The 27,080-nt window shown below is 31.2% G+C and overlaps 2 protein-coding genes across 10 annotated transcripts in view; one reads left to right on the top strand and one right to left on the bottom strand.

Moving 5' to 3' along the window:
• The window catches only part of cnc (NFE2 like bZIP transcription factor cap-n-collar), a 108,363-nt gene that overhangs the window by 4,075 nt on the left and 77,208 nt on the right, over positions 1 to 27,080 (bottom strand). For all 9 annotated transcript variants that reach the window (XM_015334140.2, XM_089178287.1, XM_015333880.2 and 6 more), the window contains 4 exons: positions 23,677 to 23,914; positions 23,344 to 23,568; positions 451 to 748; positions 117 to 265 (listed from right to left, as the gene is read on the bottom strand). In XM_015334140.2, the coding sequence (XP_015189626.2) occupies positions 117 to 265; positions 451 to 748; positions 23,344 to 23,568; positions 23,677 to 23,914 (910 nt within the window). The remainder of the gene's footprint in view (positions 1 to 116; positions 266 to 450; positions 749 to 23,343; positions 23,569 to 23,676; positions 23,915 to 27,080) is intronic.
• vas (ATP-dependent RNA helicase vasa) lies at positions 19,284 to 23,115 on the top strand. The gene is made up of 5 exons (XM_015334437.2): positions 19,284 to 19,450; positions 19,772 to 19,833; positions 20,255 to 20,319; positions 20,432 to 22,285; positions 22,389 to 23,115. The coding sequence occupies exons 3-5, from the start codon at positions 20,263 to 20,265 to the stop codon at positions 22,461 to 22,463; spliced, it is 1,986 nt and encodes a 661-aa protein (XP_015189923.2). The 5' UTR covers positions 19,284 to 19,450; positions 19,772 to 19,833; positions 20,255 to 20,262; the 3' UTR covers positions 22,464 to 23,115.

The following is a 27,080-nucleotide window of genomic DNA, read 5'->3' as shown; positions in this document are numbered from 1 at the left end:
AATAGGAAAAAAAAAATGTTATTTTGTTAAATCATTTCATTGGAAGATAATTTCCAAGACTTATTATACATTCGAATTATTATGTTTAGCTAAATATGACAATATTTTTTACGAACCGGTGCCTTGCTCTTGGAAATATCGTTTGGCGAACATTTGATGTTTTTTCTGTGCAACCGGTGGTACAGTCCTTTCCGGTTGACATCTTGGAGAACCTGCGTTTCTTCCAGAAACGGAGTAACTGCAGTCGTAAGGCATTCGGTACTTACTAAAAAAAAAATTACAAAAAAAAAAACGAATAAGAAAAATATCAAAACTCATATATATATTATACAGGAATCATAGAAATAATTTGCTCATTAGTGGATGTATATTACGTATAAACAACATCCTATATAAAAACTTGTTCTTCTGAAAAAGGAAGATCAACCTGAATGAAATTTGTCAATGTACCTAGCATAATCCATGGTGTAATGTGAGTCAGCTTGCGTGTGACTGGAATTCGAGCCAGTTTCCATCCACTCCCCATCTGAGAGGGATGGCACGCGTTCACTGCCCATGCTACTGACGGCACTATCACTAGAAGCATCCATTCTCTCATCTGTGACAGCAGGTAAACTCGTTACACTTGTCAGGGCCGTCGTTGTTGACGTGGTACCACCAGCTGTTTGGACTCCCGGTAAAGCAGCTGCTCCGGTTGGCCCGGATGCATTGTTGCTACCATTGTCCAGCATACGCATGGTGTACATGCCTGAAATAAAGACAAATACCAAATTTCTTACAAATTGTCTTATTTGTCTCTTTCTCGTATTATTAAATATCAAACATTACAACAACAACAACAACAAAACGTTCAAAACTTTCGTTATCATAACGCAACGAATTGAGAAAGGATTATGAAACTCGTAAGAACTCTTACAAAGTCTCGTTAAATATCATATCTTAAATTATGATCGAGAAATTAGATTTTCCATTCGTTGCAGGAAGCAATCATTTAAATTTCTTTTTCAAATGCAGCTAAAATGAACCATCTGAGAATATATATATATATATAAGTATAGGTACTGACATCAACTAGAATGACTTTTTTGCAATCGTGACATTTCCTACAACCGGTTCTTCCGTACGATGTCGAGAAAGAGAGAATCCTTCTACTAGTAAATTCATGTTACATGATCAGCAATGACACACTAGGAATAACATGCTTTGCGAAATACGCTTATCAAATTCGATACTGATATTAGAAACAACGTCTTTATAATATTAGAAAACGAGATTATTCTGCGTATTGTCAATGGTATATTTATTCTCGTGCAGGAATATATTAGCCTTATCAATAGATTATACAAAGAGATAAATAACTGGAAAGACTCAAAGTCTGCCAATACAGATTAATATATATATATATATATATCATATCATATCAATCGTATTAAAAAATATATTTCTTAATGTCGGTCATTTGGTATTGTGCAAGAAATTATTGACAAACTATGTACGACGAAGTAAACGTTTTTTTTTACTTGTATTTACGCTTCAAGACCTATCATCCCTCCCCCTACCCCCGATTCATTTATTTCTTTCATTTTTAATAACAGTCAAATTGATCTCTTTCGGATAATAATAGTTCTATTCGGACTTTAAGCGTTAATTCCACATAATGCGATTGAGAATCTTTGATGATAATCGTCAATAAACAACGAACGCATGCTGATACGAATTTTTAAGAAGCACGTACATATTGTGAACGTATCATGATCAAATCACTATCATCATTATATATATATGTATATATATAAAATCATTTTGAGTTTCAATAATCGATTATCGGAGTTTTAAAATTCGTTATTTTCCACCGTTTTCTATAAATTAAATAACTTAGCTAAAATTATAATGAATAGTGTAATTATTATAAGATTTCAACACATGTAATAATATGGATTATTCAATTTTACAAACTTCCCATACTAATCTTATTTTATTAATGACTGTTTCATAATCATCGCTAAATACCAATTAAATTACATAACTTAATAAGATAAAATATATTACATTTCCCTAAGTGGAGAAAGAAAGAAAGAAAGAAAGAAAGAAAGAAAGAAACGCGATAATTGTGTTTTTTCATTTCAAATCGTCATTTAAAGGATAAAATCTCAATCAATTTAATCAACGTCCGTCAAACGATCATCATATATATATATTTCTACTTTGAAATAAATCTCATCAAACATTAATCGTAAAAAGAAAAAAAAAATTGACGTCTTCTTTAATTAAAGTTGACGTTGTTGGTAAAATGAAAAAAAAAATAAAGTAAAGAAAAGAAAAGACAAAAGAAAATAACAAAAGCGTTTACGTTCATTAACCTTTTTCATTGAACACGAAGAGATAGGTAGAAAAGAAAAGAAAAAGAAAACTAAAATAAACGACTGTATTAATAAATTAACTCTCACCTTGGATACCAAGTAGTGTTTTAAAAACAAGTAAACGGGATACGATCGCAGTATACTAACACGAACGCATGACTTGACTTAAGGATAAATAGTCCGTTAGAAATGCAAATTCGTAGGCGCGATCGATAAGAATCGATTATACGTTCCGCTTCAACGTGGATTATAATTAACCATTAAACATCGTTATTTATAAGATCTTTCAAAGGCGGCTTCTTCTTCGAGAAAATTTCGATCTAAGCTCGTGACAATATGCAAATTGATTTGTCTAAATTTATGATGACTTGGCATGGTTCTGGCTGCTGTTGCTGCTGATATCTCTGAACGATAAAAACCCACGATAATTCATTTTATCAATTGATCATTTAAAACAAGCCGAATTTAATAAATATCACATGTACGGGTCATATATGAAATACGGTTAATCTGATATAATAACATTATATAAGTTCTTTTTTTTTTTTTATTTACATAAGTACATGTTACACAATCGATATGCATTTAAACAAAACAAAAAAAAAAGAAGCTTTCAAAGCTAACGATAATAAAAACAATGTTATCATCGTGTTGTCTCGATGTCTATTATATATCGTAATAATATGTTCAATGATTTTGATCGCGTTCAAGAAATATTCATTCTTCTAATCATATATTTTTATTAGATTTGTAATTAATTATCGCTTTTGGATATATTACATTGTACAATCGAAAGGGAGAGGGAAGAGAAATGATCGAGGAAAACTATTTAAAATCGATTAAAATGAAGATTCAATTATGTGATCAAAAGATTAAGATCATGTTTGTGAAGAAGCATTTTAAAACGTATTTATATGTGTTTGTACGTATATATATTTGTATAACACTGTGTTACAGATTTGACGACGATAAAGAAGAACCTGTGTGTGTTTGTGTGTGTGTATGTGTGTGGTGAGTTCGCTATCAATCGGTCGGACAAATTGAGTTACATGTGGGTCGATGGCATATCGGACACGTGATGTGACTTCGTATACGTATAACGCGATTAAATGAGTCTCTCTCTCTCTCTCTCTCTCTCTCTCTCTCTCGTTTGCTCACATACACTTATAGATATTCTAACATAAGTAAAAAAGTGTAAAGTTAGTAAGTAAGTAAGTAATCAAGTGAATAGTACACACATGTGTTTTCCGCTTCGTACCAGACGATCATTGGACGCCATTCATATTTTTTCTTGGCTTTTGATCGTATGTCAGGGTCGATAGGTGATTATATGTATGCATATATATGCATACATTCACGCGTATATATATATATATAATTATTATATTATTAATATATTTTAATTTAAATATATGCACGCGATTGAAATATGAAAATGAAGAATAAATGTTTATACTATGATTTTTCTTTATTTTTCTTTTTCAAAATTTCCTAATCAAATGAGAGGCCGATCGAACACTCGAATGTGTCATCTCGAGCATAAAAGGAAAAAAAAAAAAAAATTAATAACGTAAAAACAAAACGAGAAATTTTATTGGCTAGATCGTTACTCGCGTGATCAATGATAAAGATTAGAAATTTGATCAAAAATATGTCTCGAGAGAGAGAAAGAGAGAGAGAGACTTTAAGGAGAAAAAATGAAACGAGGAAATAAATAAATATAATATATATATAAAGTAGATCCTCGACTTTCGCACGTAATTGTTAAAATTAGCAAAACACACAACACGTTGTTCCCTTTATGTAAGTTCTTAATGTCATCTGATGGCTAGTCTGATGTCCCCTGAGAGGGGACATCCCATCGCAAAGGATTAAACAGTTGAATCTTTAAAAATGTGCGAAATAGCGAATGATGCGAAAGTCAAAGGTCGTCTGTATATATTAAATAAAATAAATAACACGATAAGTATAGTTTTTGTGTTTGTTTGATCAATTTGAAATTACCTACTTGGTATGTACATAATAACTCCCATGGTCGCCATTCAAGCCCACTCTTCTTCCGAAGATTTCTTTATTTCTTCTGTTCAATTGATCGATACGATCGATACAATTATCCAATTTCTTTTTTTTTTGTATTGTCTTTATATCAAACAGTTAAATCTTCTTAACTAAATGTTTACAATTTTGACAGTATAATAATGAATACTGTAATGCATATAGAGATGATGCATATTCGAGGCATATAAATGAACAAACGAATGAACGTATAAATAACGCACGTTCGAAATATCTCTTCTTTCCTTCTAGATCACCGATCTCACGTTTAACACCTTCGCTCGGTTAAATGTTCCTTTCTCTGTTTCACAATAACCTTCTTAGGCTTATTATAGACGACAGACACTAGACACACCACAATACGTTTGAATTTAATCGAACGAACAAACGAACGAACGAACGAACGAACGAACAAACGATCAATCAATCGAACCATTCATCGATTTGTTTCTTTTCAATATTGAATACGTATAAAAAAAAAAAAAAAAGAAGACGTGTTACACGTTGTGTTGATGTAATACTTTTATAATTTTCTAATAATCAATCTACACAATAGGATCGATCAGAATTATTATACAAAAGTTTTTAGTATTGCAATTTAAATCTTGAAATCCTCAAAATTGTTTCTTCTTAAAGTCATCATCCATAAGATACGATTGCAAGAAACACGCCTTTACATCACTACCAACACACAACTGACGACGATTCCGACTAAACGACAGAGTTACAATGATGACAGATAAGGGGAGTCAGAACTACACAGAAATAATAAAAAGAACAAAAACACACACACACACACACATCACACATAGCAAGATGATACCGTAGGAGAATTAATATCAAAATGATTCTTCGAAGTATCGTAGTATGTTATTATTTTTCTCTGTAGATTTTCTTCCATTATTTTGCACGCACTTTTAATTTTTATCACTTTATTATTTTCTCATTCTATTTCTCTCACTTTCCAATAGAATTATACAAAAAGGATGAGGGTGTGTTAATCGTCGATTTCACTTATAATTATTAAACTTTATAAAAAAGAAAAATTGTCTTGCATACATGTATATATATATATATATATATATATATATATTCATGTTAATAAAACGGTACGATCGCTAAGAACGCGTAAACATAACTATTTAAGTATTCGCACGTATCCGCGAGGCTGACCCGACATGGGGCGTCACCACTCGCACAGCGAGAGGCTTGAAAGAACGTGGAGGAGGCTTCGGGTTTTCTCCTCGGCATTGGACGATAGTCGACGAACGGTGGGAGAGCCGATGACGGATCGCATGTCTGCTGCACGAGCGAAACAACGTGCCGAAAAACCACTGACTCTCTCTCTCTCTCTCTTTTTATATTTAAAACTCTTAAACACAATTTTGTACATATACTCTCAAACGTATATATATATATATATAATTACTTACAATCAAACTCATTGATAAAATTTTATAAACTCGAATAGAATTTTGTAATCGATTAACCAGTATTTTTCTTTTTTTAATCAAAAATAACAAAATGATATTATATTCGATAACAATTATTATAGAAAATAATGTATGTGTATTAGAGCGTGTATCTCTTCGGATGAAATAAAACGAAGTAGTATTTAAACTACATCACTTCTGGTATATAGAAGAATTTAATCAATTAAAAGACGCGTAACGTTAGAACGTAATGTGAGAGTTCTTGTAATGCAATCATACAACCTACGAACGAACATAAAGAAACGTAAGCACATAAGTATGTAGATACGTATGCGGTAGTCATTCCTACTTTCACCGTCGACCGTGGGTGGATACTTTGAGAATATATATATATATATATATATATATATATATATACAGACGTTCAACTAATAATTATTATCATTAGTATCTATCCGTGATATTTAAAATAGATACATGAACGAACCCTTTTATTCTAATCATTAATAGATCCTAAGAACAACAACAAAATCTTCTCAACATAGTCAAAAGTATTACACGCGTGTGTGTGCACACGTATATATATCAAATCACTTACCATAATCATTGGATATGCATGAGAAATATAACACGTCACAGATAAAAGTATTTACATAAATTGTTATATATGATATATAAATATATATATATATATATATATATATATATATATATATATATTATTTATAGTTTATTTATGCTTTCATGCGTTGCGCATATTAATTATGTCGTTTATTAGATCTATCTATAGAATTATCGTTTTCCTCGATTACTACTTTTAAATTCGACCAATACTCTTTCAATGTTTCTACAATTATAAAAACTCATGAAAATTTCGTGTAATAACACTTATACATTCATTATAATTTCTAAATTCAGTTCTATTATCTGAACGGTTATTTTTTGTTTTTTTGTTTTTTTTTTCTGAAACACGTGTATATTCACTTTAACATTTTCAATTACGAGAAATCATTTGTCTATCATGTTATTTTCCAAAACAATAATACGCTAATGTAATTTTGTAATTCTCAATACGTCTTCTTCCTGTGATCTCTCATCGTCACAAAAACTTCTAAACTCGAAATCCCGAAGCATGTGCAATCCGGATCTTACGATGATTACGGTGAAAAATAAGATTGAATGTTTTTTGTTTTTTTTTTTTTTGCACAAATTTATAATCATCTATATAATTTTATGTTTCAGAATTTGCATTATAAAAAATATTATTTAATATAAGAAGAAAACAAAATAAAGCACAAAGGTGAACAATTGATCGGTTCCTCTTATACGATATTAAGACATGACACGATAAATCAAAGAAATAACTAATTACTTTGAAAATGTTATCGTAAATAATGCAAAGTTAAATAAAAAAAAAAATGAAAGAAAAAACTAATCAATTCGTATAAAATAAACGAGTAATTATTTGAGACATTAATACATTTGCTTTATTACATTATCATCATTGGTTGTATGGACAAGAGTGTTTTGCTGTTACCATCGATGATAACGATGGAAATTAATCATAGCTAAAGATGAGTTTTAAAGAAGGAGAAAAAGAGAGAAAGAGAGAGAGAGATAAAAAGAGCAAGAAAGATAGAAAGACAAGCCATATGTTTATTCAAACGTACTTGTTCGTTCGCCAAGTTGTTCTCTAATACGCCGTATGACTAAGCACTTCGAATATGGATGCGAGATATCTTTCAACGAATCACGCTTAAGTTAGGAATAATAAAGAAGAACACGAGAGAGAAACTATTTATATAAATGTTCATTTAAAATATTATCTATATTATTTTATAATAATATAATTATACAAAGAGCTTTAGATTCTTATTAAATATAACAAGAGACTTCGAACGTTACGAAATATTTAATCTCAAAAAAAAAAACAACAAACAAAAACAAAAAGCCTACGCGACAAATCGAAAATATAAGACAAAATTGTAACTTTTTATTCGAATGTTGTGTTTTGTCAAGGCTACTTGGTTGGTAATATATATTTTTATTATCAGTATAGAATGTGGTATGTTAAAAGTGATACACAAAAATATATATATGAAATACGAAATACTACGATTGAGCACGTAACACACGATTTTCATCAAAGAAAAAAGAAAGCAAACAAATATTTGACAACCACATTTGTGGAAAGTGAACAACAAACGTTTGATTGATTTGAACATTTAACAACAACATACATAAAAAAAATCTCAATTATTATTATTGCGTTAATCTGCATTTTTATTAGTCGATTAGAGAAGAGGGAAAAGAACAAAAAAAAAAAAAAAAACGAAGTACGGAATACGATAAAAGAAAATAGTCACCAAAGACGTTATCTCGAAAAGTTGGAGAACATCTTGCGCTTGTGCCTTGTTTGAAGACTTAGTCGAATCACTTTTTTTCTTCTTCTTAGTATTATTGGGGACATAAAATCGTCTTTCTCCTATGTTAAACTCAAATGAAACTTGTATAAATTTGCGATAAGCGTAATCTAAAACGGAAAGACACGTTACCGGAAACGCAAGGTTTTCCTCCTGCCTCCCCTCCCTACCCAAACCCTCTCCCCTCTCTCGTGTCCCTTTTCAAGATTATTTTGTGCACTTCTAAACTGATAAGTCTATACAGTACTGTTGTTCCTTGAGAACGATAATACTGTGTTCTTAAAATATACTTATGTATTTATTTCTTCTATCTATATACAATTTAACTTTGGCTAACTAAAACGATAATTGAAAAGATCAAACATTTTTTCACAAGTAACAAATTACAATATTTATTAAAAACAAGAAAAAAAAACTGTATTTTTACTTCTCTATTTTAATAACATTTTAAACGTTAAAGGGTACATGGGGCGGCGTTTGACACCCCCAACAAATTTTGGATCTCTCGAAAATGATACTGAATTCGAAAAAAACTGGGATTATTTGTCAAGTGCCATCTAGTGTTAATTCAGATGAATATAAAACGTATTCTTTTTTTTAAAAAAAAAAGATATATCAAACTACTTTAAAAAAAAAAAATTGCCCGATCGAAATATTAAATAGCAGCTTCAGGAGGAGATGCGTTCAAACACGTTGGGGGGTGTCAAACACCCACAGTGCACTTTACAGTTAAACTAAGAATACGTCTTTTTGATGTTTTTTTACGGTTAAATGCATTTACTTAATTATTATATCTATACTCACGTGTTTTTTCACATTTGCATTTTTTGATATTAGTTTTCGTCTTACTTAAGCACAATTTTTCGAACAATGTTGCTGCAAAAACGTAAATTTGTTCTAAAAAAAGAAAAAAGAAATAAAAAAGGAAAACTCTTGTTGCTAAAATTTTAATTCAAACGCGGGTGTGTCAAGATGAAACGTCGAACAAAATTATTGGCTATTCAATGACGATTCGTCAAGGCTGACAATTATCGAAAGTATTTCAAATTCGATGTGCAAATGTATTAAAAAAAAAGAATTAAAAAATAATGAAAGACGTTATGAATATTTTCTGGATCATGTTGAATAACAAGCGACAAAACATGTTCAAAGTCTGACTTCATTTCTGTTTTCTTTACCTCAATTCACTGTTCAATGAATCGATATATTTCATTTACATACATATATACATACATATGTACACATATATAGTATTTTGTTCGAAGTACGAATGATGATCTTATCTTCAAAAAAGAGAAGGCCTTTATCTTAACACTTAGAACGCGTATAATATTTGCTAATCGACGTTTAACGATTATATTTCCAAGATAAGTTTTTTGATATTCGTTAAACGTTCAAGTTAAAATATTATTTCTGATTTCAATGAGAAGATTGTAAATGCATATTAAAAAATATCTTCTTGCAATATTGTTCCAAGATATTTTCTATATACCGGGAATTTTCGTTTCCCCTTTTTCTTAATAACAATCATACATTTCCTGTTATATTACTGCAAAAATGCACAACTTAGCAAAAACAAAACTAACACGTTCTTTCCTAAACGAACATGATATCGATAAATAAATAAATAAATGTCTAAGAAGAAAGAATGAACAAATTATTGTTTAAAACGTTAAGTATAAAAAAAAAAAACACGTCGTACACGAAACGTCATACGACGACGAACACCCACTAAAATTGTATAGACAATTTTTACTATAGATACTTTCAATGTAAACATAAAAAAAAATAAGGATAAAGAGAGAATATACAAAAAAGAAAAAAAACAAAAACAAAAAATAGAAATGAAGTAATAGTAAAAATGAATTGAATAGTTCGATTGTAAATATTTGTTCATATGCGACGAATCATCGGTAACGTTCGTGTTTCCTACGCGAATACTTTTCTACGTTCTTCCTCATTATCCATATAAATCATAGTAAGAAAAAAAAAAAAGGAAAGAAATATACGATAAGCAACAAGAAGAGTTAAACGAGGAAATAACGTTTTTTTTTTCTTTCCTCCCGCAGTATTCACTTTAACATTTTCTTCGAGGTAATGTGACGACATTATCATCGATGATCCATTCGTACCACCTACACATTTTATACGAAGCTGTATTTAAATACACGATATAAATTTAATACTTGATTTTCTCGTGACATTAAATCTTTTCTTTGTGTTATATCTCATATTTTATTTATATATATATATATTTATGCATTAATTTATACAACGTATAGATATATCCAATTTAATTCGAATTCAAAATGAGAACAGCGAATAACGATCGTTGCTTAATAATATTCGCATTAATAAGGAGAAATACGAAGTAGCAAACGGCGTTGTCCAACTGGCATAAAATATCGTGCATTTTCTTTCTCTCTCTTTTTCTCTGCTAAGCAGATAAGAGGTAATTGGATTCGAAAAAAAGGCGATCGTTCAAGTTTAATATCCATGTGTTGGTACAGGTATAAATACGTTCACATACGACGTTGTATCGATTCAATTTACTGGTACTTTTCTATATATATATGTATGTATGTATGTATGTATGTATGTATGCATGTGTGTATGTATATCTTTTGTTATCTTTGTTAGTAAACGTGCTCGTAAACTTATTTTTTTAAATATTTTTTTTTTTTTTTTATTAAGAACATTCATTACGACGTTTCGTCGAAAACAATATTTTATGGCAAAAAGAGAAGAAACAAAAATTTATGCACAAGATTTACGTAAGAACGAAGGTTAAGGAAATATTTACCCTAAAAACATAGTGCAAACAAGTTTTTGACACAATTTGCATGATTATTTTTTGACCTCCTTTCTTCCTTATCACAATCTGGGGGAATAGTCGGATTGGGTGATATCATCGAACAAAAGTAGACAATCCGATAATACTTTTGGTATTCCATCTAAGAAGTTTGTCTCGTCAAAATTGATGGTATCTTGGTAAGTAAAGTCTTCGTGAAACCTTTTACAAACGTCCTCGAAGTTACTTACACACACATACTGTAATACTCGATGTAATAATTAAGCTTTATACTTTCGGATTTATCCAACAATAACATCAATGAAATTCAACGAGTAAGCAAGCATTCCTTAAACACGAAATTCAAATGATATAAGAGTATATAAAACAAATATATATATCTATATATCGAAATAATCGCAATTGAATTTGCTGATAAATTTTGATTATCGAAACACGAGATGTGTGTGGTTAATCAAACACAACACAAAGTTGAATCGAAAGTGTATAATACGATAAAAGTAAATTCATAAGCACGTCAGCATATTAGAGGAAAGATATCGTATCAACTTTCGTTCGATATCACTGTAATAATCTCTTTCTGCTTGTTTTTCTTTTTTTTTTGTCCAGTTTCCTGTCTCTAACGAAGTAAGAAAAAGAAAACATGTATAACTTACTTACACACACTCAGATGAAAGAAAAATAATATACTTTGAAAAGTATAGAAAAAGAAATTACTTTACTCGTGGATCTGCTATCACGATAAAAAATGTACTTAAGTATTAAACGCCATGGCACTGTAACAAAAATTCCACTAATGCGCCAATAAAGAGTAATTTTGTTGTTTGTACACAACAACAACAACTTTGTTGTTTGGACACAGCAACCATCAGGGTTACGTCAGGGTTGCGTCAGGATTATGGTGACAACATCAGGTGAAAGAAACTAGAGGATTGTTTTGAATCTATGTTAAATTCTATATCGGCCCATTTTCCATCGAAATCCGATTGTGACTACTTGTTTATTTTTTGAAATAAAATCTTTCGAATTTTCAAAGTGTTTCGACATTTTCAATCAAGTTTTGTTATTATTCTATGATTTGTCGCAACAATTTAAAATGTTGATTGGCGCATTAGCGGAATTTTGCTGCGGTGGTGTTAATATACTTAAGTACCAAAAAAAAAAAAAAAATACAAGAAATCCCCTACGAAACTAATCCGACAGTCATAGATATTTGTTTGATATAACGAACACGTAGTGTTCGGTTAAATTGTATGAAATAAGAGAAATATATGTTTCTAACGAAAACATCACGTTCCGTCAATAATAACTAATAAACTATGACGTATTTATACGATTCTTTTTTTTTCTTCTTTGTTTCTGTCTCTGTCTCTCTCTCTCTCTCTCTCTCTCTCTTGTTTTTTATAAAGATAGTAAAATAAGAAATAGGGAACGAATCTTACGTTAAATCGTTGTAATAACCGTATAGGAGGAATGGTACGAAGAAGAAATTGTTCGTTGATCTGTCGATGTTTCTCTTTTTTCTTTTTTTCCGCGTATTATCAGCACCGATGATAACCTGCAGGGCTCCAATAAATCTGTTTTCCTCGTTGGCTAGCCGACAACTTACTATGCTAGTATTAACGTTGAGTAGCGCGTTCAAATTAACGAATAACTACAATCATTTGACACATGACGTTAAGAGAAAAATAAAAGAAAAGGACAGATATAGATGAATAGAGACAGAGAACGAAAGATAGATAGAGATAGAGAGAGAGAGAGAAATAGATAGAGTGAATAAAGAACAACGATGACGCGAAAGAACGGAATGATTTGTCTATTTGTATACAAATCATTAAAAATGTCAACTAATCTTAAAAATGAACACGACGAAAAATCAATGTTTTCAAATAAATTAACTTACACAAATATTTTCTCTCATATACATCAGAGATGTATTTATGTGTGTGTGTGTGTGTGTGTGTATCTTATATTTATTCGACATATATATTCCAACGTGATATTTTCAATTATAAACGACCAAAACCTGTGTTGAGGAAAATCGAGCCGAATAAATGACACGGACTATATAACACCGACTATGTCGACGTTGTGTGTTGTGTGTGTTGTGTAGTCGTCGTCGCCATCGTCGTCGTCGTCGTTGTCGTAGTCGTAGTTGCCGTCGTCATCGTCGTCTTCGAGTGAATCAATTTCGTTCTATTATTACGATCGGCCGACACGGGATGCAATGGCAAAAGAAGGGAATGACTCACTTGCCGCCTTGTGACACACATATCGCCGTGAACGCACAAACGTGTGTGTAAGCGAGAACGAAATAAAGAATGAGAGAGAGAAAGAGAGACAGACAGAAAGAAGACGTAAAAAGAAAGACAGAGAGAAAGAGATAGAATATGTACGTATACAAGAAGAACACACGTGCACGGAATAATAACATATGTGTAGATATGCGCGAAAACGAGATGCTTAGTTCTTTCTCTTTCGTTTAAAAATGAGAAAATGAGAGAGAGAAAGAGAGAGAGACAGTGTAAAGGGAAAAAGAAAGAGGGGGATGGATAGAAGAAGAGAGAAATATAGAAAGAAGTCTTACACGATAGAACGAAAAATCGTCATCGTCCATTACTCATCTCGCGCGTGTTGTGTAGAACGATGCGAATCACGTTTTGTGAGTAGTAGCGAGTGCGCGATGATTACATCTTTCTTTTTTTTTCCTTTTTTTGCACACAAATGAAGTAACATGTATACATATATCCATCATATATATATATATGGGTATATCCGATAAACAAGAGATAAGATCATCCGTGTATAAAATAAGAGAACTCATCATTGGATTATTATGACCTATCTCTACCAACGAATTTTACTCTCTACAAATCTTTTGTCTTCCTTCTTCTTCTTCTTCTTCTTATTTTCACATATGTACATATTTTTCTTACCCAAGATGGAAACACGTCGAATATGAGAGATTCTATTTTTAAGTTTGGATAATATAATGAAAGACGCATCATCATCATTGCTATTATATCGCGTCTCGTCTCTCTCATATTTCACACTAAATAATCTTAAACAACACCGTGTTGTATTATTGTGAATTTAAAAAACGCGTGCTTGCATAATGCATGCAAGATTATTTTCTTTTATATATATATATATATATATATTTTTTTTTTTTATTCTTCTCCTGGATCAGCTGACATGGAGAGGGAGGGAAGGAAGAAATAGAAAGAGAGAGGCAAACTAACAGAGAGACAGAGATACAATCGGTTCGATGAATTATGATCGTTTTCCTTCCTCCCACTTAACTCAGATAATTTGAATTCGATTATTACTCGCAAAAGAGAGAGAACCTATTCAATGAAATTAAATAACTGATTTAATCGCGCTCACATGCGCGCGCACATTTGCTCGACCGTTCTTTGAATGTGTTGTTGCTCGTGTATATATGATCGATCGATGTTTTTGTTTGTTTGTTTAGCGGTCAACAAAATGCACTCAATTGCATTCGTATAAATATCATGTTAAATAAATCCGATTCTTCATTGAATGGTTTTTTTTTTACTCCCCCACCAACTCCTCTTGTTTTTTTTTTTTTTTTTTTTTTTTTACCTCATTTTCTCACCATCTCCTTTTTTATCACTCACATATAAAACAAATGAAAGACCACTAAAAACGTCATCGATAACTCAGAGCTTACCATAGCTATAGTCGAAAGCCTTTGAAATTTCAAGTCCCATAAGATGATACGAAATGAGATAAGATGAATCAATGTGATCATTTATTTGTCTCTTTCTTAATTTCACTGATTTTTTTTTTTCAACTTTTTTTTTTTTATTCTTCCTTATTATACCGCACTACTACTAACAACACTAATAACGCGAATATATATATATATATATATATATATTTATTAGGTTGTTCCAAAAAAAAATATTTATTTTTTTTTATATATATATATATTTATATTTATATTATTGTACGTTATTTGAATGAAGCAAAATAGATCGTGTAAAATTGAACAAAATATTCGTAATATAAAAAAGAACAAATATTTTTCGTGTAAAGATTACTTCGAAAAAAAAAAAAAAAAAAAAAAATCGAGAAAATTTTCAGATAATCTGATATATATATATATATATATATATATATATATATATATATATATATATATGTATATGAAAAAATATGATACAAGAGAATAAGTAAAACAAAACAAAACAAAAAAATCTAAAAGAATAAATGAAAGAAACGATTTGATCGGTTAAAGTCCTAAAGCAATACTAAATGAAAACGAAAAATCGTTGAATCATTGTCACACGTGTTATGAATATTCACGATCACCTTCACCGTTGTATTATTGTTGTTGTTGTTGTGTTGTTGTTGTTGTTTTAACTGCATCGTTAATCAAAGTCATATGTGTGCGATCAAATTTCTTTATGACGGATCAAGAATTAACAATTATTATTATTATACCCATATATATTACCCAATATATAAATATGTGAATACGTTTGTTAGATTAATAATAGATACACATTTTTTTTCTATTCACCAAATTTAAATAATCGATTTTAGACGATGAAAATAGCAGATTTCATATTTCAAATAATCAACTTGACACATTTGGTTTTTATTCGTATTATTAGTCATTTTTCTCACACAATTCGTGATGTTCATTATGGTGTGTGATCGTCGTGTAGTCCTAACGCGCGTGAACATGATACTCACATCAATATATATATATATATATATATATATCCATGTATACGTGTGTAAATAAATATAAGTTTCAAGTGGTAACGTACGAATAAACTTTCCTAAGCCGATAAAAATACTTCTGTTTATTATTATTCAATATCACCGATGAAAAGATAAAGAAGAATCCCCTTTTTCTATTTTCGAAAAAAAAAAAACAAAAAAAAAAACAAAAAAGTTTACTACACTCGAAAAAAAAAAAAATCTTCAAACGCGTTGAAATATTCCTCTCGAGATTTGTTCGAGAGATAGAGGAATGAATTATTTGTGGAGATATATATATATATAATAGAAGAGACAATAATAGTTTACAAAAGAAATTGAAACTATTGAGAAATTGTCAAGGTCCCCCCTTTATTGAGACGACTCTCTCCTTTAAAAAGAAATATGCTTTCGAATTTACTCGTGTATACACATCCCTATAGAAGGCTCAAAAGAAAAAAAAAGAATCCACTCAGGAAACCTAGTCAAAAAATAAATTAAAAAACAGCGACGTTATTTCATTGGATAAGTCGTCCACGTGAGATTTTTTTTTCTTTTTTTTTTTTTCATTTATATAATAATTTACCAAATGTCTACGGGGACAAACAAATGTAAAGTAGAATGGAGTTTAAAAAACAGAAAAAAAATAATCTCGCGTATGTATGAACAACAACTACCTACATACATATTTTTTTTTCCAGTTGTGTTCATTTTTGTTCTTAGAAATACCTGATCATCTGTTTTACATAACATCCACCGTTGTTGTTTACGTTGCCAAACAAAGAAAAGTTTCAAATTTCAAGGAGATCTTGTAAAAACACCTCAACCTAAGTTAAAGGAAAAATTCGTTCGATAAAACGTTTAATGAAAACCGATCCATCGTTCTTATCCACGGCCGTGGCGAAACTAAGCTTTTCTTCTTCCTCTTTTCTTCTCTTTATTCATCTCACTCAGCGACTTACCTACACAAGCTTAAACACATTCGTATCAGCATCAATATATATATATATACGCATCAAGATAGAAGAAGATCGTGCAAACGGACACATATTCTCTTCTTCGTCTCTCTGTAGATCATTACGAATTTCTTAGTACGAGTTGAGCCGACTGATAAGAGAACTGCAATCGTTGCGAGACAACCATGACAACGATGGTCGTCTACTCGAGCCTGCTCTAACTTTCAACAACGTTATTATATCATCATCGATGTTCATCTTTTTATTTTCCTCTGTCTGTTTTATAAACGTCATGCCTAATCGTTAATATATTTTTCTTCAGTTTCTTTTTAAGTAACCAGTTAAAAAAGTATGGCGACGATCTGTGCGCAGAGTGCACTGCGGGGTGTGTGTCGCGATAATCAAGCGATGACGGATATAGTCGTCAAACACAGAATAAGTGGCGCTGTTAAAATATTGGATAGTGAAAAAAAGACGACTTTATTTTAGAAAATGAACTATTTTCTCTGTTCATTTATTGTCTCTTCGAGAGTTTTCAATGAAGACTCTTTAGCACCGAAACTTGTACAATGATTTAATACTTGAGAAAGGTCTTAAGAACTAAACAAGTGGTCGTAAAAATGTACTTGTATAGGGTCTAGTTCTGTCGACCTATCATGTTGTATCCCCATGAAGAATTTTTTTATCAGCTTTCTATATTTCTTTTTGTTTTTTTGTAAATACAAAGAAATAGTAATAAAGAAAGAAAAATTCGGTATGGTTTGAAAACTAATCGTATCGGTTTATGTAAACATAGATTATTCAAATCCTTCAAAAGTATATACTATTTCGTAGAATTTCTTTAACACGTTCGTCGTCCAGCCCGTTTCGGTTGAGTTTCTCGCCAGGCCCAAAAAATTCGACTGTCGGCGCGCCATAACGTAAAGAAGAAGCGATAAGTAGAAATATCAACAATGCGATCCGAGTATTATGATTATATTATATTATTATATTTTATTTACCAAAAATAATAAAATATAAAACTATCTTTTATTTATCGAAAATAATTTTCTTTCGAAATGGAAAATGTGATAAGTTTTTCCAACTATAAATACTATAACAAGAAGGGCCCCCCGGGGGCCCGGAGAAGCATGCCCGTCACCGGTATATGTATACGGTGTCATGGCGACGAACGTGTTAAAATAACGTAGAAAATAAATTATAAATATTACCAACTTGACAAGTTTTACGATTCAGAAATTAAAAGAATTTTTTTTTTTTTTTTAATTAATTTAATGTTAAATAACTTTTTGTTAGATGCATAAATAAATGCAGTATATCGTTTTTTTTTTCGCGCGTATATGGCATAACCTCAGAGATAAGATATATTTCTGCGGTAAGACAAGTAACTTCCTTTATTTATTTTTAATAAATGCACGTATTATCTAATTTAATGTAATCTGCTTGCTATAAGGCTCATTAAATTTGCAATTAAATTTGCAAATTTATGTTTTGAATTTTGTATAATATCTCGATAGTTTTCTTTCTTATCAACCTATTAATATTTCACGAAAAAAAAAAAAAAACCAAAAAAGAACAAAAAACCAAAAACAACTCGTAAAATTACGTGCGCATATAAAAGTACGGAATGACTTAGCACTTACAGATCATTATCAAATGTTACGTTGCAAAAGCTGTATATAATATGGAAAAGCATTTATTGACGTTTATTACTTCGAAATATACAACTCGGTATCTAGAAAATTTTTTATGACAATATTAAACTATGCATTAATTATTTTTGCATCCTTTAAATTAACATTGCTCGAATATACCTTCCTATAAATACGTATTATATTATACTTGCACGAGGAATGACGTGTCTTTAAGCGTAATATTGAAAACAAGTTAAGAAAGTTATATTAAAATTATATTTGCAAGTTTATTAAACGCGAAGAATATCTGATAAATTATCTAACAAACAAGAAAATTCGATTAATTCAATTTTCTAAGCTAAACGAATGAATACAACAATATATGCTCAACTATAATATTAGTAAAAAAAGCGAGATAAAAAATAAGATTAATAAAAAAGAAAAAAAAAACTCATGCGATATCAGAATCGAATGATGTCAACATGAAATCTGATATCTTTCTTCTATATTTCATTACTTCTTCTATTATATTTATTATTTCAAAATTTGAATCTCTCTCAACGGCCAAGAATTGATATATATATATATATATATATCATTGTTAAGGAACAACAAGAGTTCAATTGATGTTTACAAAAACAACGTTATTATAGATATAACAAAATAATTATTAAATTAAAAAAAAAAAGAAAGAAAAAAAAATAAAATTATATACGTAAGGGTTCTCATGCGGGTAGTTACATGACTGTGAAACGAATGAAAGTCTAACGGGTAATACGCATGCGCATTAAAGTTCTCGCGTGAGAATACTGAACGGTGATTGGTCGAACGAGCGTTCACCTCGAGTTTAGTTGAGAATCGTGGCGCTATCTACACATTTCAATTTGTTAGATGTAAGAGAGGCATCAAATTAGTGAGTGTTCAACCGCTAAAGAGTATTTTCAGAATAGTTTTACGTTTATTCGATTAGATTGTTCTAATTATAATAAATATTTCATTGTTCATCGTTTAACAGTACATTTATTATTTGAATACTTCAAAATGTAAGTATCGTAAAATGTAATTATATATATGACGTTAAATTCTGCCATTGTTACCGGTTTATATACGCAGGAGGCTTTATCTCCTGTAATATTAAAACACACGTTTGAATAATTCATTTTAATCATTTTAAATGGTTTCATTATTACTCATAAAATATACTTCATAAATTCAGTGTTAACGCGGATCGATCGATTACCATTATCAACGAGGCAACAAAGACGAACAATGCGACTGCGTCGTTGAAAACTTTTCTATCTGCAATATCTCATCATCGCGAAATTCTAATTCTCCTAACTTTTATACTTTTGTATTTATTACAGATTTAGAAAGCAGAAGTTTAATATTATTCATTTGAATCGATAAGCATCAATTTTTACATAAGGTAATTATAACCTTAGTCTAACTGATGGAATTACTTAGGAGGAAGACATATTTCAAATAATTTTGATAATTACAAGTATATTAGTGAAGGACGTCTTTGTTTTCCTTCTTCTACTATTGTTTAGGTTTTTTTTGTTGTTTTTTTCTTCCCCCTATTATTTTTTCATCTAACATAAGTTGATCTTTAATTTTTACTTCTTTCTTTGTTGCCAAGAAGGTTGCCATTAGATATTTAAAAAAAAAAAAAATCAGTCTTAATTTATATTATTTATTCCACGTTTAGGAATTTGTATGTTTATCTTTTCTTATTACTTATTTTAAAATTTGAAATTTATATATATAGATAGATAAACCTTATATTATATTAATATATTTTTATATATTTATATTAATTATTAATTATTGATTATTGATTTTTTTAGATAATAAAATGGTTGATGATTGGGATAATAATACTAGCTATCAAGAACCTGTAAGCATGACGACGGTTAGTAGATTTTATCTTAGATTAATATTAAAACTGTAATAAATGTACATACAATGTGTGTGTGTGTATGTGTGTGTATTACATATTAATTAATAAATTTATTGTTTAATAGTACGAGTCTGATGGTGGTCGAAGTTATGGAAGAGGACGTGGTTTTATAATGCCTAATGGCAATAATTCATTCAATGATAATTATGGATACGATAACAAGACTTCCAATTTTGATAATGTAAGAAATGGTAATGGTCGAAATGGTAATGGTCGAAATGGTGGTGGTGTTGGTGGTAGATATAGAAAAGGTTCTAATGGAGGATACAGAAATGATGATAATAAAGAAGACAGCTGTTATGGAAATAGTAACGAAGAGGATTCTTTCGATAATGATGAAAATGACACCAATGATAATAGATATAACAAAGAGAGAAGAGGAGGTGGTAGAAATAACAGAAATATGGATAATGATAGAGGAGATGACAGAGATAGTAATCGTAACAGAGGAAATGGTGGTGGTGGCGGTGGTGGTGGTGGTGGTGGTGGTGGTAGAGGTAGAAATAGAAATGTTTCTAATAATGAAGATGGGGATGGCCAAGAAAAACCAAGGGTAGAATTTTACATACCGCCTGATATAGATACAGATGAGAAATCTTTATTTGGAAATGGTGTTCAACAAGGGATTAACTTTGAAAAGTATGATGACATTGAGGTATGCGTAAGTGGAGAAAATGTACCGCCACATATAGAATCTTTTGACCAAGCTGGACTACGACCATATGTTTTAAGTAATATTAAAAAATCGAAGTACGTTAAACCAACACCTGTGCAGAAATATGCATTGCCTATTATAATGAACGGTCGAGATTTGATGGCCTGTGCACAAACAGGTTCAGGAAAAACTGCAGCCTTTGTAGTTCCAATTGTAAATACTCTTTTGGAATCACCCAGAGAAAGTTTAGGTTCAAGTTGTTGTGCACCACAAGTTATTATAATATCACCGACGCGAGAATTAACCATACAAATTTATGAACAAGTTTTGAAATTCTCAGCCGGTACAATTTTAAGAAGCGTCATTGCATATGGTGGTACTTCGGTTATGCATCAAGGAAACAGAATAAATGCTGGTTGTGATATCATAGTTGCTACACCAGGAAGATTACTAGATTTTATCCAAAGAAAACGTATTACACTGTCATCTGTACGTTTTCTTGTTTTGGATGAAGCTGACCGTATGCTGGATATGGGTTTCTTACCTGATATTGAAAAAATAGTTGATAACGAAAGTATGGTTGTTGCGGGACAAAGGCAAACGCTTATGTTTTCAGCCACATTTCCAGACGAGGTGCAACTATTGGCTTCACGATTTTTAAATGATTATCTATTCTTAGCAGTAGGTATAATAGGTGGAGCGTGTTCTGATGTAGAACAAAATTTCTATGAAGTTACGAAATATAAAAAAAGAGGAATGTTGAAGGAACTTATGGATAAAGAGATTTCAAATGGTAGACAAAAGGGTACTTTGGTTTTCGTTGAAATGAAACGAACAGCTGATTTTATCGCAGCTTTCTTATCAGAAAACAATTTTCCTACAACGAGTATTCACGGGGATAGATTGCAACGTGAAAGGGAAGAGGCCTTGCGAGATTTTCGCAATGGCCGAATGTCTGTATTAGTTGCTACAGCAGTTGCGGCACGTGGTTTAGATATACGAAATGTTTCTCACGTTATAAATTATGATATGCCAAAGGGAATCGATGAATACGTTCATAGAATTGGTCGCACTGGTCGTGTGGGTAATCGTGGAAAGGCAACATCATTCTTTGATCCAGAAATTGACTCTCCATTGATCCCTGATCTGATCAAAATTTTGAAGCAAGCAGATCAACCGATACCCGATTGGTTGTTGAGTGCAAATGACAATAGATCTTTTGCACCTGGTATGTCCAGATTTGGTGGAGAAGATATTCGTAATGTAAGTAAAATCATTGTATACATTGCTTTTTTTTTTTTTAAATTATATATATAATAACAATTATATGACTTTTTCATTAATTGTACCATCATATTAATTACAGTTTGCAGACGAGGATGGCGGAGTGCCATACAATGAGTCAGCTTATAATCCTGTAGAGCCAGAGGAAACATGGTAAAAAAGACTGTTATACTTTAAGGAAGGCCAAACTAATTTGACCAAAGCAATTTGTATAAGGGTAGGTTCTTTGAGAAAAAAAAAAAAAAAGAACAAAAAAACTTAGCTTTATGGATTGCGCATTAACTATTATTTAAGAAAATTTTCTAAAATTATGAATTTTATTTTCGTAAAATCACATGACTTTTTGTTTTAATTTTTTTTACGTTATATCATTAATATTAATAAATATTATTTCAATGGTAATTGAACGACTGTCACTTAAGTTCCTTTAAGTAACATAATGAGTATTATTAGATAGACTCTTTAACAATGAAGAGATTTAAGAATTTGAGATAAGCAAGTCCGTGATATATCATTTATTTTCTTATTTTGTCAATTATTTTAAATAATGATCGATAAAAGAAAGCGAGATACATGCATTCCAAAAAAAAAGAAAAAATATCTTGTCAAATGGGATATACTACTATTACCATTGTAATTATCGTACAAATGTTAGATTTAAGATACGATGGTTATTTAGAGAAAAAAAAAAAGAAACTTAATGTAAGAACGATAGTTTTGTTTTAAGTAAAATTGCGTTACCTTTTTATATAGTTTTTATACGTTTCTTTTTATAATAAAGTTAATATAAAATAGATCAAAAAAAAAAAGATTCATCGTTTTAAAAAAGAAAATTTTCCTTTAATTCTATACTTCCTAGTATGACAGATATATGCGTAGAATGTAGATGATGATGATAATGATGATGATGACGATGATGATGATGATGGTGCTGATGATGATCATATCATAATATTAATATTATTAATAATAATAAAAATAAAATTTGTTATAAATAAAAATATTTGTTAAAAATGCCCATAATCTGTTCTACTTACCGTCGTTCATTGCCATATCCATTAGATGTAAATCTTCGTCATTGAGAAGAGACGAAAGAAAACCATCGGTGGTTTGGTTTATCGTGTCTGACGTTGGTGCATGATAATACATTATGTCAGTAGGTTCTGATTTATAAGCAGCATTACTTTCTGCTCCCATTGGTTCACTACTGTTCGTTAAATTCATCGAAGTTGCAACTGCTGATCCAAGATTCGACGAACCACCTAGAACAGTGAGCAGTTTAGTTCAGATAAAGAAATGATCTAAAACGTATCATCTTATTTATAGATATTCCTTAAGGATTTGGACATCATCTCTTTTTTAATACTCACCTACATTGTGGTAGGGACCCGTCGAGTTAAGATCACCAACCGGTGGTGCCAAAGTGGCATTGTGAAGCAAAACATTACGTTGTGCCTCGTAATGACTATGACTTATAGTGTGTCCGGGATGATATCCAGGATGCGATGGATGCGCAAAATGTTCTGGAGCACCGGGAAGTGATAATAATGATGCCAAATCCTGCCACCGTTGCTCCATGCTCATTGCACGCACGAATGGCATGCGGCCCTGATAAAACAAATTGTATATTGTTAAAATTTACAAAATATATTATTAACTCTTATTAATTCACTCAATTATTTATTTATTTATTTATTATAATAATAATACTTCGCGTTCGTTAGTTATATACGTGCAATGTATGCACACCACCGTTGCTTGTAATACAAAAAACTAGAAACTCTTTCCTTTAGTAAGTCGTTCAAAAGCCTAGTTAATTGGTACGTTTATCGGTCAATAATTAACGTTTATTTTCCGTTAAATAGTAGATGTGTAAAATTTAAACGGTGATAGCAGAAAATAGTTGATACGTGCAAATTTCGGGGCCGTCTTATTAACACTATGGTTAAAAGTAGTAAGAAATTCTTATTTTCTTTTTTGTTTTGTTTACAATTTGTTACTCGTAAAAATAAAACTAATAATACTTTTTCATATATATTAACGGCTATTTATTTTAATTTACAACTCTTTGGTATATCATACACACATTTATCGCAGTAAAATAGAAATTGAACATGTGTATATAATACACGTTACTCTAGGCATCGTTAGATGTTTGTGAAATTTTACTAACATAAGCGAAAAGCGTGTCACGTTCGGCATGGTATTATTGTCGAACGATGATACATCCAGCGATTATATGCCTGGTAAGGAATCTAAGGCCATCGTACCTGTCAAATGTCAAGCAGATAAGACGCATGGATTTCTACGACGGTAGAAACCCCGCTGGCTGATCGTGTAGGCGTTGGTCGCACGATGGAAGGGAACACGTTAAGGTAAAGGATATTAATAGTGATACTAAACTGTGTGCGTACATATACATACATCTTTTTATAATATATGTATTCTAAGTATATCCCCACTTTCCCCCTTCTTTTTCCCTTTTTTTTACTTCTTTTTTCTTTTCCTCCTTCTTCTTCTTCTTATTATTATTATCCTTCAGGAGGTACGTCAATCACGATTTTTACGTCGCCCGTTACGAAGAAATATGATCCCGATTTTTGTCGCCGAGGATAGAATAAAAGTTTGATAAATTATGATACACATATTTAAGTTATACTAAATTTCTTTTCTATTCGTGAGAATAAAAATCACAATAAAGAAATACGATTTAGAGAAAAATATTTAGAAACGCGTTAAACGTTAAAAACAAAAGGAGAGGGTGATGGAGGATAACGTAAAGAAGATTTAATTGATCTTACAATCTGACCGACAAAGTGGAAATAATCTGTTAGCAAGAAGAAGAAGAAGAAGAAGAAGAAGATCCACGATAAGAGTTTACGATGCGATTCTTAAAGGAGGTATAGAGAATTGGCGGTTTTAGAAAAAAAAAAAAAAAAAAAGAAAAAAAAACAGAAAAGAGAAACGGTCAGTACTTGTTCGGGGTCCATGAACGTGGCCGACGGTACTTAATGCACTCAGGTATTGTCGCTAATGCGAGAAGAAGTGCAAGAAGAAGAAGAAGATGAATAGGGAAGAAGCTATGCTGGGTTACTTTGCTTGCTTGCTTGCTTCTTCTCTCTTTCTCGGTGCACACCGGTCGTTATTGGATCGCTGTTGTACGGGTGCATCAATCAGTCGTCGTCGTCGTCGTCGTCGTCGTCGTCTTCGGTGCAATCTGTCGAGCGCGACGCCTTTAAGGCGATTCTCGCTTGTCAGCGCATCTGCCGCAATGTTTCGTCTCGTCTCCGTCTTCTTTCTGTGTAGGCCGCGAAATGTAGGACGGGAAGAGAGAAGAAGACACGTTTGTTCCACGCCGCCAACTTATTCGATTTGTCCTACAGCGTTTCTAATGGCTTTTTACCTTCGCGGCCTGATTATATCAAATAAAAGAAAAAGAAGAACAACAAAATGATAAATAAATAAATAAATAAATAAATAGAAATAAGATTGGAACGGCAAGTTTTAACCGAATAATACTTGAATGTATCTTATTACTTACGAGTTACGCTTGTTGTTGCTTAACAAAAAAAAATTCTCTGGGGGGGGGGGGTTTTTCTTTAGTCCTTTTTTTTTTGTTAACACCACTTAAATTTAATTTCATGTTATTACACTCGTATACGAAGATAATAATATTTATTATTGCGAGTTAAATAAGAAAAAAAACAAACGAACAAACAAACGATCAATGAGAACTCACGTGTAAATGTAAATGTACCTATACATGACTTTTTTTTTTTTTTTATTCCTTTTTTCTATCTCTTTTCTTTTTGTCTGCAATGATAACAGAAGCTGACTATTAATTTATACTTGTCAATCTTTTGTAAGATAGTTAATATCGTAAGAATTACATAGTTCTAAGAGTAATCGAGGAACTCTATAAATCTCGTAACGTTTCTTAATAATTTAACAACTCGAACGGATTCGACGGATACGGGACGTGTACCGGTGTGTCAGTCTATAGATTTATAAAAAGATAGAGAGAGAGAGAGAGAGAGAAAGAGATAAAGAAAGAAAGAAAGATCGTTGCGGTAGAGAAATAGAAGTAGAGGGACGAAGATCGAACGCATACCTCGGCTACTGGTACTTATGATTTATGTTGCGACGTAATATATACGACCGTGTAGACGTGTGTGTACTTACATGCGCGATATCGCTTTGTAGACGTACGCGATCTCGTCAGCGAGAAGAAAATCTGCAAAGATATCTTCTCTTCTTGCGAGCAGATGTTTGAAATGCGTACACTGTCGAGAGGACCCACTGAGTCTTACTTCCTCGAGTTATCCTCTTTCTAATCTTCTTTTATTATTATTATTATTATTATTTTTTGTTTTTCATTTTCTAAATAATATCTTAATTCTCAGTTATTGCATATATACAGAAAATCTCACGATAAACATAACATTGAAACGTTTTCTTTTAAAAATACTATATATATATTTTTTTTAACTCTCCTGTCATTTAATTTCATCTATTTTTGTTATCCTTATGTTTATCATACTTTTGTATTTCGGTTACAATCATAGGTTGAGTATATATCCTATCGGAGTTTCTTCGAGAATGATCAATCGACCGCCTTGACACCTGCCACCATCCTTTAACCTGGCAGTCTACGACAACGAGGACGAAGACTAAGAGAGACGAGGATAACGAAGACGAGAACGACGATGGTGTTCTTCGATCGAGTCCCACCTTTCACCTCGGAACACACTGTGTCCACCGTGTTTTCATACGT

This window comes from Polistes dominula, unplaced genomic scaffold (genome assembly GCF_049000335.1).
Source record: "Polistes dominula isolate Pdom_NZ unplaced genomic scaffold, Pdom_raw_medaka contig_373, whole genome shotgun sequence".
NCBI classification, from domain to species: Eukaryota; Metazoa; Arthropoda; class Insecta; order Hymenoptera; family Vespidae; genus Polistes; species Polistes dominula.
The sequence above is the reverse complement of the archived record's forward strand: the minus strand, read 5'-3'. Positions and strand labels throughout refer to the sequence as shown.

Coding starts and splice junctions, on each gene's coding strand:
- vas (XM_015334437.2), top strand. CDS start 20,263: ATGGTTGATGATTGGGATAATAATACTAGCTATCAAGAACCTGTAAGC. Junction 20,320..20,431: donor AACCTGTAAGCATGACGACG/GTTAGTAGATTT, acceptor ATTGTTTAATAG/TACGAGTCTGATGGTGGTCG. Junction 22,286..22,388: donor GTGGAGAAGATATTCGTAAT/GTAAGTAAAATC, acceptor TATTAATTACAG/TTTGCAGACGAGGATGGCGG.